At 35.2% G+C, this 14,370-nt stretch overlaps 1 protein-coding gene across 50 annotated transcripts in view; it reads left to right on the forward strand.

Moving 5' to 3' along the window:
- Positions 1-14,370, forward strand: part of LOC108961771 (hornerin-like) — a 48,312-nt gene that overhangs the window by 18,143 nt on the left and 15,799 nt on the right. For 30 of the 50 annotated variants that reach the window (XM_050977616.1, XM_050977627.1, XM_050977626.1 and 27 more), the window contains 27 exons: positions 516-551; positions 854-883; positions 1,150-1,185; positions 1,569-1,613; positions 2,858-2,890; positions 4,367-4,387; positions 4,829-4,870; positions 5,052-5,087; positions 5,212-5,247; positions 5,572-5,619; positions 6,213-6,242; positions 7,373-7,408; positions 8,040-8,081; positions 8,286-8,327; positions 9,207-9,245; positions 9,759-9,800; positions 10,573-10,614; positions 10,717-10,755; positions 11,142-11,183; positions 11,285-11,323; positions 11,659-11,700; positions 11,803-11,841; positions 12,221-12,250; positions 12,352-12,390; positions 12,515-12,559; positions 13,028-13,069; positions 13,689-13,727. In XM_050977616.1, coding sequence (XP_050833573.1) covers positions 516-551; positions 854-883; positions 1,150-1,185; positions 1,569-1,613; positions 2,858-2,890; positions 4,367-4,387; positions 4,829-4,870; positions 5,052-5,087; positions 5,212-5,247; positions 5,572-5,619; positions 6,213-6,242; positions 7,373-7,408; positions 8,040-8,081; positions 8,286-8,327; positions 9,207-9,245; positions 9,759-9,800; positions 10,573-10,614; positions 10,717-10,755; positions 11,142-11,183; positions 11,285-11,323; positions 11,659-11,700; positions 11,803-11,841; positions 12,221-12,250; positions 12,352-12,390; positions 12,515-12,559; positions 13,028-13,069; positions 13,689-13,727 — 1,032 coding nt within the window. The remainder of the gene's footprint in view (positions 1-515; positions 552-853; positions 884-1,149; positions 1,186-1,568; positions 1,614-2,857; positions 2,891-4,366; positions 4,388-4,828; positions 4,871-5,051; positions 5,088-5,211; positions 5,248-5,571; positions 5,620-6,212; positions 6,243-7,372; positions 7,409-8,039; positions 8,082-8,285; positions 8,328-9,206; positions 9,246-9,758; positions 9,801-10,572; positions 10,615-10,716; positions 10,756-11,141; positions 11,184-11,284; positions 11,324-11,658; positions 11,701-11,802; positions 11,842-12,220; positions 12,251-12,351; positions 12,391-12,514; positions 12,560-13,027; positions 13,070-13,688; positions 13,728-14,370) is intronic. The other 20 variants (XM_050977617.1, XM_050977657.1, XM_050977621.1 and 17 more) reach the window with 17 other exon arrangements.

The raw sequence follows: 14,370 nt of genomic DNA on the forward strand, positions 1-14,370 counted from the left end.
CAGTCATCTTTGGCTAATTCATTTGACCTGCTACCTTGAATTGCATTATTTCCATTTTATGAATCTACATTTTTTCTAAGAATGTCTTAATTTTTAGAAATTATTTTTCATCCTAATTTTCTCTCAGACAAAGGAAATTATGCAACTGGAGACAATGGAAAATACGAATATATGAAGTCAATATGCACCTAGTATTCAGCATTAGCCATCCAAGCCCAATGTCTGAAAAAAAAGAAGGAAAAGTAATCATAATAAGAAAATGTTGTGCCCCTTCCTGAGAAGCTCTTGTAAGACTGGAGTACTGTCTGAGACAGACGTAAAACTACTTTATGATTGTCATTAAATAAGCACAGTGTGATCACCTATTTCTCCAGAATAAGAAATATCAAAATTAGTCTAGTTGAGCTGTAGAGTTTGTACATGCTCTTATTGTTTTCTTACCCCAAAAATTGACATTAGAGAGGCAACTGCTTCACAAGTAGACTAACTGTGAATCAATCATTAATTTCACACAGGGGTACCAGCCTCAAGGTGGCAGCTCCTATGGCCAGGTAAGCAAACTAGCTGTCCTGCAGAAAGTTCTTCACTGGTCTCTCTGTGACTGGCATGACTGGAAGACTTTTGAGAGTGATGTTTCCCTTGGCAAGTCTGTGCTTCAATTTGGGCCACGGCTTCTGCTGGGAATAAGACAATGTGCTGCACAGATGCACAGCTGTTAGCACACTGCTCTGTGTCCTCTGGCACAGGAAGAACCTTCTAGGGAATCCCACATGCAGCTGTTAGTTCCATAGATACTATGCTCTAAAAAGAAGCCTCCTTGTCAAGGTGCTAATTATCTTCTCTTTATTTAAAGGGTTACCAAGGCAGCCAGTCCTATGGCCAGGTGAGACTTTGTTGCTGAAATGTGTTGAGCTTTTCTGTAGGAGCCTGTCCTGTAAATGGGCTTGGGGGCATGGGTGGTTTTTTTCCTTCCTGGTGTTTCTGCATGGTCCTTGATTTGGTTTGTGCCACTGAAATACCATGAGGGCAAAAGTAACATAGTCAAGAGGAACCTTTAATGGAAATGGGCTTTTCTCTCTGGTGCTTCTGCTGTGCTGGGACTACACTTACACAGCTCATTTTACAACTGACTCCGTGCCTTTCTTACAGGGTTCTCAGCCTCAAGGTGGCAGCTCCTATGGACAGGTAAGTGTCAGTCAGTCCTTAGTCATTATACAGCATGCATGTGATATTCCCATATATGTATTGAGAATCCAGTGGTTTCTAACTTGAAATAATATAGTATCTCTTTAGAATTAAGTCCTGTGAACTCTTTTTCATATGGCTCTGGCAACAACAGGAGGACTGAGCTGCATTTTTCCCTGTAGAAAGGAGTGCATTCAGCTCTCAGCTTTCTGATGCCCTTTGGTATTCAACATACTCAGTATTTTACCAATTAATTCACAGTTGTATATAGCTGGTCTTCTACCTTTCAAGCAGCCTAGCAGCTAAAGCCCTTGAAAATGTTTGAAATGAGAAGCAAGAATGAGAGTATTTGAATCATGAGCTGCTCTTTTTCTTTTCCCCAGCAGGGTGGATCTGCAGCTTATTTTGGCAGCAGTGGTTGTGGACAAGTAAGACTTTTTCTCCAAAGTGTTTGAAAACTAGACTCAGCTTTCTTTGCAATACTTACATGGTTTTAATAATTTTTATAATTTTTCTCATTTGAAATCTATTGTTTTCATTGTTGCATGAACTTATCTATCACAGAGGTCAAGAAGGGCTGATATTGTTGGGCATTGTAACCAATATGAAGTCGCTGCTCCCATTCAGAGTTACACATGGAAAACAAACAATTGATTAATCTGTCTACTCATTAACTATATGAAGTCTTTGCTTGGGAATTTTTGGATGTTGCTCCGTTTATTTTCCATAGAAGAGAAAAGCAATAGAGAGTGGCTTAAATGGAGCAATAATTACATTAGTAGTTTTCATCCTGGTTCCATTTCAACTTTTCTGTGTCTGCAATGGTGTTGAGATCCCAGGGGAAAGGATCATGGATGAGGCCAATAGTAAATCTAATTTAAATAAATATATTGAGCAAAGCAACCAGAATGAAAGATTATCATAGATACAGTCATTTTAAGCATTATTTAGCAGAAATATTAGGATTAATGTAAGTTAGGCATGAATAGAAATGCCTCTGAAATCATCATAAGGAGCAGTACAACAAGGACACAGCTACCAGCAATGAAAGTGATAAACACTGCAGAATGTGTTATTTCCACTAAGCTGTGTCACAGGTTGACTTATCAAGAGAAGACCTGTACTCTAATAATGGGAGGGTGGCAACCAGTGTAGAACCCTTTCTGTGTACTGTTCCTCATCCTGTTATCACAAAATATACCCAAAACAGGCAAATGAATGGCTCTGAGCAGAAACCTTGCCTAAAATCCATGGTGGTGAATCTAGCAAGAGACTGATGGCCACATTTAGATAGATGGTCACCCAACAGTAACAGTTACTTCCAAAAAAACCCCACCAACAGTTCATATTTACCAATCAAGAGGAGATCAAGGAATCATCCCAATCAAGGGATAATACAGAGAGACATCAGTTACCAACCTACTGCTTTCCATGTGGCTCACAAGTATTCTTTTGATCATCTCTTTGAAAGTGTCCTGATGCTTGTACAGGGGTATGAGAGTGGCAGAGGATAAAGCCACACACTTAAAACGTTAAGTAAAATTCAACTCACCCTCTGTAAAGTTATATGTTGAATTTTGTTGCACTCATTCTCACATAGGAAATTTTAAGAAAACTAACTACTTTGCAAGAAAAATGGCATTTACTTTTTTGTCTGGTTGGTTTTTGACAGGGTGTCTCCTATGACAGCAATCCCTGCCACCAGGTAAATGGGCTTTCTTCTCTTATTTTAAGATGCATCTGAAATTAGTTTTGCCACTAACTCAATTAGTCCCAAATTCAGATTCATGTTGCACAAATCCATGTAATCTTACAAATTTTGAGATTAGAACTCACTGTCTTCCTATACACAGGAGTATCACAGGGACTTTGGAGCTTTTTCTGCTCCTTTTTCCTAGCATTATATTTTGAAATGTCTAATTAAACAGGACATTAAGGCCAGATTCTGGAAAGAAGAAGTCTGCTTCAGAGTTGCTTAACTGACATGACTTAAATCAGGGCTGGAGCTCACCAGCCTCTCTTTTACTATCAAAAGCCAGAAAATATTTTAGGACTGCACTTGAAGTCCCTGAAAGAAAGATTGTGCAGTGAACTATAGATGTGTATCAACATGTGTATTTATCGAAAGTTCAGGTGTTGGAGCTCTACAAACCACTAGCCTAAAAGATGTCAGCTATGTTTAAAGAAGTAATTTCTGTGATATAAAAAATTAGGCAGAAACCGGCAACAGATTATTTCCTTTTTTAATTCTTCTTTTGAGTCTTACTGAGTTTTCACAAGAAATAGAAAAATTGGATAGATTGCTTCAACAAACACTGTGTTTTAGCAATATAAACATATACTATTTTTATAAATATGCAAACAACATAGCTGTTGATATAATGTATTATTATGTGGTACAGGATATACAATGCATTGTATGTAATATATTAATATTACTTTATAGAATTATATATTTAATAGGTATGTATTTTATAATAGCTTTTTTTTAAAAGGACCTGTTTCTTTTTAAGACTAAAGAAAATTGTAAAATTTTTTTTTAAAATCCTCTAGAATATTGAAAGATGATACTTTTAATTTCATTTGTCTCTGACTGTTCTGAATGAAGTCTCAGTCCCATTTAAGTGAATGGAAAATATCCCATTCACTTAAATAATTTATTATTTCACTGTTCTTATTATGCACTTTTGAAACTAATACTTCTACAAATGTATCTTCTGATTTCACTGAAAGGAGTTACATTCCTCTTCTAAAGAGGGCACATTGAAGCATACTGAGTGTTTTATTTAAAACCTTTTCCTCAAGGCCACTGTATCTCACAGGTCACAGCTTCCTATATAATAATGCTACTAGGAGAATTTGTATAAATTTGTTTCATTTGTATAAATTAGGTTTTCTACAGGAGAAAAAAAAAGATACATTATCTAGAAACTGTTCAAAATGGAGCTCATCTGTGCACTAGACATTACTTAAAGTTAAATGTTTGAGATTCCTTGATTTATGTCTCATCTTGTATTTACCATTGCATTACTGGCAATCTGTGCTCATTACATTAGAAATTATATCCATATTGCATATCTGCCTCTGCTTCTTACTCTTCCTAAGCAAGTATTAGAGCTTTCATTAAAAATATTCCATGGACAAACAGTGAGTGTCTAAATCCTTTTTGTTTGATTTACAGGGTGGATCACAGGGTGGTCAGGTAGGTAGATCTTTATTATCCATTGATAAAAATGTTTAAAACAATTCTAATCCACAGTACAGTTTTCTTGCACATGGGGATATAGACTCTTGCAGAGTGTCTCCATGTCCAGTCTGTAACTCATTCTCTGCAAACATACTTTTTATCAGCCCTGATATTCCACTTACATAAAAGTGCAAGTGACATAGAATTTCCATACAACTCAGCAACCTAGGACAGCTGTATTCACTCAGATAAAATTCAGCTCTCCAGCAGTAAGACTGCTGCTGTTTTGTTTTCACAGGGTGATTCATACTCCTCACAAAACTATGGTGGTAGCCAAGTAAGTGTTGCCTCCCACCAAGGTTTTGTGATGGTTTTAACTTCTATGACAAGTGATTAATATCTGATCAGCAGTATGGTGATGTAAATTCTAATTATTTTGTTGTTGGTTTTTTTTAGCAGAGTGGATCATCATCCTCCCAAAATTATGGTGACAACCAGGTAAGCAGACCTTGATTTTTTTCCTGGTAAAAATTTTTATAATATTTGATAATTTATCCAAATGTCTTGAAAATTGTATTTGTTCAAAGGAATTCTAGGCAATTGTTTATTCCGGCTTTAAAGTCTCTGAACCAAATCACAGTTTCTTCTGAAGTAGAGTTTATATTTGTTTGTTTTGTAGGATGGATCCTACTCACAAAACTACGGTGGTGGCCAAGTAAGTAATACTCTATTTCACTACCTATACATGACTTCATATAAACTTTAGCCTCTGCTCAAAATCAGGTTTTCTATATTGTAGTTTTCGCCAATTTTGATTGAGTTTTTTGTTTGTTTTAAAGGGTGGATCATCCTCAGACACCTATTATGATAATCAAGTAAGTAGTTCTTTCTCCTAGTTACATAATATTATAGTCCCTACATCAACTAAAAGATCTAATAAAACATAATTTTTTCTGTGCTCTCTGTGATTTGGATTTGTTTTGTTGGGTTTTTTTTCTTTCCTGAGGGTTAGAACATTTCCTGTCAGCCACTATTGCAGCTATGGATTTGGCTCCCTTTTTCTTATAAAGATCCTAATTTAATTTAACTCGGCTTCTTCTTTGCATGAACATTTCTTCTGTCTTGTAGAGTAAACATGAAAGTTTATTCTTAGCAATTCATTTTTGTGAGGAACTAACTGGTATCTGATGTTTCTCTAGGAGTCACAAGATTCCTCATATGGTAGTAATCCCAATGCTTGTGATGATGTGAGTATGCTTTCTCTAATATATTTTCATCAGAACATTTTTCATATAGATGAGAAAATATTACACTGCTAGATGCAGTCTTTGGAGCAGAATGATCCAGAAAAAATGCTGAGTTTCCACACTAACAGCTGTTTCAGCAACTGCCTCCTCTCTTGCTGAAAATTGTCATATATATGTTTGTAGATACAGTTAATGCTTTTAAATGCATTTAACTGGATGAAATGAAATATTAATAAAAATACTTCAATGGCTTTGCTGTAACAGATATCTTCCTCAAAATCTAAGGGTACATTTTACATTAATTAAAAAAAACCTGGAAGAAAATTTTAAAGTACATACAATGAATGCAAGAAGAAGGGACAGATATTCCACTGCTTTTCATGGTACACTTGTACTAATCTAAAGTTGTTATTACAATGTTTTTCAGACTGCAATGGCAGAATTTCAAACTAGTTTAGACAAAGCTGTAGAGAATGGGAACAATAAGTGATTTTTGTTATGTCTGTATGCAATACCTGAAACAATTAGTTTTATTTAAGCTTTCTTTATTTAAATAATTCTTTAAAAAAAAGAAATAATGTATTCTTTTCCAGAATGACACTACCTACAGTGCCAATAGTCAGGTAAGTACTTTGTTTGTTCTGTAGTGTTCAAATCTTAATGATTAATGACAATATTAGTAACTAAACATTTCTATATTAGACCTGTGGACCTTTAGTATATGATTGCTTTATACTACCCTTCAAAAAGTTAATTATTTCTCTGTACTCAAGGCTTCTGCACAATTACTTCAAATGGCACAATACTTCTGAGAATATATACTAATACATTTTCTTTATAATATGTCCACTTTGGATAATTCAGGAATTAATCACCTGTGTACATGAGGCATGCCAAGCTTTTCTCACTCATTCAGATTTAATGTCACTTACATGCTGCTGCTGTTGTAAAGTAACATTTATGCCTGGTATTACCCAATATTACTATCTATGTCAAGACTTTCCATCTGTCCTACAAGCAGAAACAGTGATTACCATGAATAGATTGTGACCAAGCAAATACACTGTTGTGTAAATAATTTATGTGTAAATAAATTACTTTTTCTCTACTTGTTTCTGTTCATAGAAAAGCGTTTTCCATCTGTCGCAGCCTCCTTTTGTTTTACTGCCATCTAGAGTAACCTTCTGTCATCAGCTACTTGCCTCTTCAGTTCTCAGCCATTCACTATTCTGCTTCATTGTTTTCCCTATTTTTCCTCTTGAATTCATTGCATTAGGTTTAATTCAAAATGTTCTGAAAAAAAATCCCTCATCAGCCAGCCCTGTTTAGCAGCCTCCTCACTTCCTCCTTTGTACATAAAATATGTTAGTATTCCCTTGGTTATCTCTACCCAGTCTGTATGGCTGGACTGCTTTGTAAAAAAGTTGGCATCTAAAGTCTCTCACAAAGAAGGATGGGGAATGCTAAAAAAAAAAAAAGAGAGAGAGAGAGAAAGGATCCTTGGACAGATTGTGTACTAAACTACAGTGGTTCAGATGAGGGAGAGTCCCCTAAGCAGGAAGTTCTGCTGAAAGAGATAAACTGAAAACAGACAAAGAACATGTTCTTTAAGAATCTTACTGCTAATAAAACAAAATCTCTGGACATCTTCCTTTTCCAAACATCACCCTGACAAGTAGTAGATTTTTGTTAAAGTATTTTGTGTAGGCAACTACAACTATAAACTACTAACAAGCTTGTGGCTTCTTTGCAGCGTTCTGGTTGTTCAAAGAAGAAAGTTGTTGCCCGAGTAAGTAGCACTTTTTTTCTTTTACTTTTTGCCTGCTTGTAGGATTTTAGTCCTAACTATACCTAATCTGTCTTAATTATACCTAACTTTTTCCTAATAATGTTTATAGTAGTTAATATCCTCCTACATAAGGGAAAAATAAAATAAAATTACTTGGGTATTTGTTCTTTGGATTAATCTCTTTTAAAAAAGTATGTATATAAAAAAAAAAGACATGAAAATCATGCTTTGAAGTATAGGGTAGCTCAAATTCCTGTTCTTCATTTAAGCACATACAGAGTTGGTCCTAGCTAAAGTTAAAATTAAATGAGTATCATACAAACAAAGGACAGCTAACATTTTAGCTGAAGAAAGATAGAATAATAAGTAAGGAATAATAGCATTTCCTATTTTATCATGCTCATAATAGGAGGTACAGATATCTGTACTGTATGGTTGCAAGTCAGACTCAGTTGTAGCCTTATAAATTATGTGCAAATAGCCTTTTATTTTATAATAATGTATTTATACTCAATGTACACAATAACGGGTCTGGTGCTCTTATGAACAAATAATATGGAAAGAAAAAAAGGCCTATCACTGATCAGAGAATTTTCATCTCCTCATTGTAAATGTTATTATTTTTTTACAGGACACATCACATGTTTTAAGCAGAAGAGCCTATGATGCACAGGTAAACCATTCCTGTCCCTTTTTCTGAACAACTGCTGGTAGTAGTAAGCTTATAGCTCCTTGTGTGTTACTTACAAAAAAGAAGGATCTAATGTCCACAAAGACCAACTAATTCTCATTAAGGTTAGGTATTTCTTCCCAAATAGAACTATGTATTATATTTTATTACCCTTACAGATATGAGTCTTTTTTTTTTTCTTCACAGAATGCCTCTTCTCCTTCAAACAGCAGCTACTCTGACATGCAGGTAATAATGTAGTGTCAACTGCATGATATCAAGGGGATTTCTGATAAATTAGATATAATTTTGAAATTTAAATTCTAATAATTTTCTTGTGCTGAAGGATGCTATTTTGATTTGACAGCATTTTCCCTATAATGTTATAATTTTGCACAGTTGTAAATAGTGATATTAGGCTCAGAAAAAACAGTTTCTTCTGTTCCTTCACCCCACTAAGCTGATAAGAATGGCAGGTCTTTCTTTATATAACATTTTGTAAAATTAATTTGAAAAACACAAACTATATATTTTCAGATTCTTATTTTAGAAACATTCTTGCATTCTTCATTGTAATGGCCATATATATAATTGTTTCATTTTGCATCTGGTAAGAAAGTAAATTTTAGGGATTATGTACTTCTGTTACAAAAGTAGGTCCAACTTTCATATTCTGTAGGATATACTGCTGCAGCAGTGTTTGTATTAGAGAATTATGTGAAATTTAACTGATCCAGAGTAGCACTTTGTTCTGTTTTTCTTAATATCTTGGATTGGTACCCATCCCAGGGGTCTGAAATCCTGCTACACCCAGCATTATGTTCATTTACCAGTAGAATAGTTCTCTGTCTCAGAGAGTTTGGAGTTTAAGTCAAGGTTGCAGACAAATCTCTGAGCTCTGGAAGGTAAGAGTTTTCTTAATTAGTTTCCCTAATGCCCATTCCCTGTGAATTGTATCAAGTCACTTAATTGGATTTCATCTGAATTTATATTTTCGCAAAAATTCAACAGGTTATGTTAATTGGTGCAGGGATGTAATAGAGTTTGTAATAGTGTTTCACACTACACAGTTTTGTACTTTGAATTCTAATAAAATGCTTTAATAAAACATAATTGTTTTCTTCACAGGGTGGATCATTTATTGCAACCAGTGGATCAAGTAATCAGGTCAGGATTTTCCTTATTTTTAACTAGTCCTGTTCAGATAGCTTCCTATTAATTAAACTAATTAAATTCAGAAATCAGAGTTTAAGTAGTTTTACATGGAAGACTTCATTTACAAATTCATTTACATTAATTTGTAAATGAAGTGGCCCTTTTCATATCAAATTCATCAGTGATCCTGAAATCACTTTTTAGCACTGTTTCAATATAACATGTGTTTTACTGGTGGTAGCACAATGGGATTCTCCTGACTACCCTATACTTCTCTCTTGCTGAGGCATCTGTCGTTGGGACATGCCACTGAGAGAGATGCACTATCAGTCTGACTTCCAAAGCAAATGTTAACAGCACACATCTATGCTGTCCCCTCATTTGTTCTAGGTACAGCAAAGGTCACACCTTCTCTGTAGTCCCACAGACTTTATTGTCCTAAACAGTTTTGCATCTGAAATAAGATTTTATTTTAAATTTCCGCAAAGCAAAAATTGTTTCCTTTTTTTTTTTTTTAATTTGTAGGGTGGTTGCATTTGTCCTGATGGAAGCAGTGGTCATAGACCGGTAATTATATTTCTGAGTTGATACTTCCTTCTACCTAATGTAGTATTTTGAATTGATCTCCTTGTAAATATGGACATTTGGTTAACACTAAATATTAATGGTGATTTCCTTAGTATAGTTGGAACTATATACAATTAAATGAACGAATGAATTCCACTTAACTACATAATTGCCCTTTGACCACTAATTTTCTGTAACTGTTCTTGGGTTTATGTATGTGGATCCCCAAATTCCTCACACTGCAATTATTCTGCTTTTTCTCCAAGCTTAATTTAAAGACAAGATCTTAGTCTACAAATAGTCTCAGAGGAAGCAGTCAACCATAGAATAATGCTTCCCCTGTTTTTTATAAAAGGGGGAAATGGCAGTTAGAGTGAATGTGAGGAATTGGTAAATAGTCTTCTTTAAGTGATGAGCTGAAAAACATGCTGCTAAACATTCTTTACACTTTGAAAATCCAGTATTCTGGCAGTTTTTTAAAAGGCCATCAAGGTCATGATCATCTATAAAAACCTGGAGTCTGCAAGGTATGACATAGCATTCTGAGATTAGAAAAGTAGACTAAATGTTAGTACTACTTTAAAATCTTTTAACCTGAACAGGAAATGACAGAACCTGCTACAGGTTTCCTTATCTATAAAAAAAGTATGAACTAGAATTCTCTTTTAGTGGTTGCTGTAAAGTTTTATTAAAAAGAATTGAAATTCACAGTAGACTCATTTATGTAAATGTCCATTTGCAAGCAAATAGCTAGTCTGTGTTTTCATTTCAGGGAGCCCCAGGTTCTTCATACAGCACATATTCTGGTAACCAGGTAAACATTCAGATAAAAAGCCCTATTCAGAAACTCCTTCTGAAACCTTCCCTGAAAGAGTAGCCAGATATAAACCAGTAACCCATTCTGTCTTCTGCACAGGGAGGGCCTTACTACTATCCTGGAGGATCCTATGGACAGGTAGTAGTTCTTCCTCCCTCACCAGGATAATACAGACTCCCATCACTCCCAGTATTGTGGGTTCTATGACATATTAAATTTCAGACAGGACTGTTATCCCTTAGGGCCGAAAAATTAAATCAACACTGATGTAACCTGGTGGTGTGAAGCTTGACAGAGAACAGTACAGAATGGTCTCTGCAGTTTCTTTGCAGAATTCACTTTTCAGCAGGCCAAGAAAATTGCTGCCCGAAGATTTCTTCCACTTTAAAAACAATGGTCTTGATTTTAACTTAGGCACATAAAAATTAGCTGAAAACTGAAAGAAAGTGTATATTGAGAACCAGATGTGCAGGTATTTAAACTGTCATCTGCAAGAAAATAACTGCTCTGTGTTTTTCTTTCAGGGCGGCCCAGGTTCTTCACACAGTTCTTACTCTGGTAGCCAGGTAAATATTCTGGTCACTGTGCCTGCACAGGAGCAGCCTAAAAGTATTCTTTGAGAGAGCATTCAACTACAAAGCAGTGAATTTCTATGTTTTCTCTTCAGGGAGGGCCTTCCTACTATCCTGGTGGATCTTATGGACAGGTAGGTGTCATCCTTCTTTGCAGAGATAATAGGCTTTTAACTTCATTCCTATATTTCCCACATAGTGGCTGCTGTGAAATATAGCACCCAAGAGATGAGTCTATCATAACTATAATAATTGTATCAGCTGTCTGTATCTTACAACATGAAATCAACCACAGAAAAAGACTAAATTGTGCTTCCAACTTCCATGGAATGATCTTTCATCTAGCTAAAAAATAGTGATAAGAAGCCCCTTCTTGTTTAAGAATATTGCCCTGGGTTGAGATTTAGATACATTGGTATTTACACCATCCTGTTTGCAAGCAAATAGCTAGTCTGTGTTTTCATTTCAGGGAGCCCCAGGTTCTTCATACAGCACATATTCTGGTAACCAGGTAAACATTCAGATAAAAAGCCCTATTCAGAAACTCCTTCTGAAACCTTCCCTGAAAGAGTAGCCAGATATAAACCAGTAACCCATTCTGTCTTCTGCACAGGGAGGGCCTTACTACTATCCTGGAGGATCCTATGGACAGGTAGTAGTTCTTCCTCCCTCACCAGGATAATACAGACTCCCATCACTCCCAGTATTGTGGGTGCTATGACATATTAAATTTCAGACAGGACTGTTATCCCTTAGGGCCGAAAAATTAAATCGACCCTGATGAAAACTGGGGGTGTGAAGCTTGACAGAGAAGAGTACAGAATGGTCTCTGCAGTTTCTTTGCAGAATTCAACTTTCAGCAAGTTTTGCTACCAGAAGATTTCTTCCACTTTAAAACTCAAGACCATTGTTTTTACTTAGGCACATAAAAATTAGCTGAAAACTGAGAGAAAGTGTATATTGAGAACCAGACGTGCAGGTATTTAAACTGTCATCTGCAAGAAAATAACTGCTCTGTGTTTTTCTTTCAGGGCGGCCCAGGTTCTTACTCTAGTAGCCAGGTAAATATTCTGGTCACTGTGCCTGCACAGGAGCAGCCTAAAAGTATTCTTTGAGAGAGCATTCAACTACAAAGCAGTGAATTTCTATGTTTTCTCTTCAGGGAGGGCCTTCCTACTATCCTGGTGGATCTTATGGACAGGTAGGTGTCGTCCTTCTTTTCAGAGATAACAGGCTTTTATTTTCCTCCTGTTCTGTCATGGAAAGATGAAAAATACTTTCTTGGGAGAACCAAATTAATTAGCTTTTTAAAATTTTCTTTGCAGGGAGGGTCTTCTGCTTATGATGGCGGCAGTGAATCCTATGGTCAGGTAAATACTCTTTTTTTTTTTTCTTTGTGGAAATATTGCTAAAGGCCAGTACCCTGGGTGAAGTAAATATATAGCTATATCTGTATTTCAGCTCTCATTATATGAATGAAAGTGATCTTTTATTTGAGGAATGAGTAAATTTCTATATACTTTTACCTAAGTAGCCTGAAAGTTTATAGGGCAGTAAAAGGTGAGGCGCTTCCAACCTTTAAGGGTTATTCTTCTCAATAATGCTGTCTTTGAGTTACCTGCAAGATGAAGGTCTCTTTAAAAGTGGAATTAGAATTTGAGTAAAAAAATATGTAACGTTAGTATTTTACTAGCACATAACTCTGAGTTGCTTAACAGTTCTGATAACCAAGTAAATAATCATATTTTTTTCAATCTGCCAGAAGAAGATCCCTATAGTAAGCAGGAAAAAAAAACCAAAATTGTTTGCAATATGAAAATTATTTGTTTTCTGAACAGGGTGGATCCTCTGTATATAGTGGTTCTGAGACTTATGGCCAGGTAAATGTTATTTGTTTCCTACATCAATAACTTAAGCTTGCTGTGTTGGTTCTTATTTGTACTGAGTTCTCTGCTTCAGATTTTTTTTAAGTGACCATGACCATGAAAATGCCATTTGAACTTTTGTTTCTCTTTACCTTTGTAACAACTCAAAATGTTTCCCTAATGTAGAGAACATTCTACACCATGTATGCTGTTTTTAACTGTGACTAGCCCTGTGACTATTCAGTGCTTTATCAATTTTATTGTTCATACATTAGCTCATTCAAAAGGAAAATACTTCATGCATTTACTTTACATACTTATGCAGAAGCTGTCAAAAGTATAAATAATGGAATTTTTTAATATTAAGAATTATAACTTTGCAATTTAACTTCATGGAAAAGTTTTTCCTTATAAAAATGCATGTTTGCAAGGAGGGCTTTTTCTCCAGCCTCTTCTGCTTAAGCAACAGGTAAAGTTAAATATTTTATCTTTTCTTGCACATTCCCTAGTTTTGGTAAAATTTGAGCTTCTGAGCACTTAGCTAGTTTTATTCTTCCATTTTATATTCCCCACAATTAAGAACAAGTGAGAGACATTTTTACATGAAAATAAATGTTTTTCCATTATTTTACAGGATTCACCTGCCATGGGAGCCAGTGAAACTGAAGATAGTGTAAGCATTTTTTCTCAAAAATATCAATATCTTCATTCACTACATTTTGAAGTATCTAGGTGCTTACATGGATTTTTACCTTATCTGATGTCATATGATTGTGCTATACATGATAAGGACTTCACAAATTAAAATTACAGTTACAACAGTTCCAACTTCTAACAATCAAACATTTTTGGAATTTGTTGTTAGAAGTAGCAATTACAAAGAAAGCCTTTTTTATTTCACAATTTCCATCAAAACTCAGTATTTGTAAATGACTACTTCCCTCTTTCCATCCCCAATTTGCACTACATTTTGTTTGTTTTTCCAATGCCACACATATGATTCAAGTTCCTTCAATTATATATTGCATAGGAATGGTCTGTTTTCATGTAGTGTGGTGAAAACTGCCTGCTCTTCTCAAAAAGATGCCTTTTCTCCTGACTAAAGTATATATTCTATTAACTCTGCTGAAGCCATTTCTAAAACTTTACAATTTTTAAGTCTTTTCCAGGGTCCTGGTTAGTAGGAAATTGCTCTCTGCAAATAATTACAGATTTGGCTGTGCACTTTAGTCACAATGTGCTGTGTCAAATAGCTTCAATGCAGTTTCTGAACCAAATCTTCTTATGGACATTCAAGAAAGCTAAAATATGATAAT

This window comes from Serinus canaria, chromosome 8 (genome assembly GCF_022539315.1).
Source record: "Serinus canaria isolate serCan28SL12 chromosome 8, serCan2020, whole genome shotgun sequence".
Lineage (NCBI taxonomy): Eukaryota > Metazoa > Chordata > Aves > Passeriformes > Fringillidae > Serinus > Serinus canaria.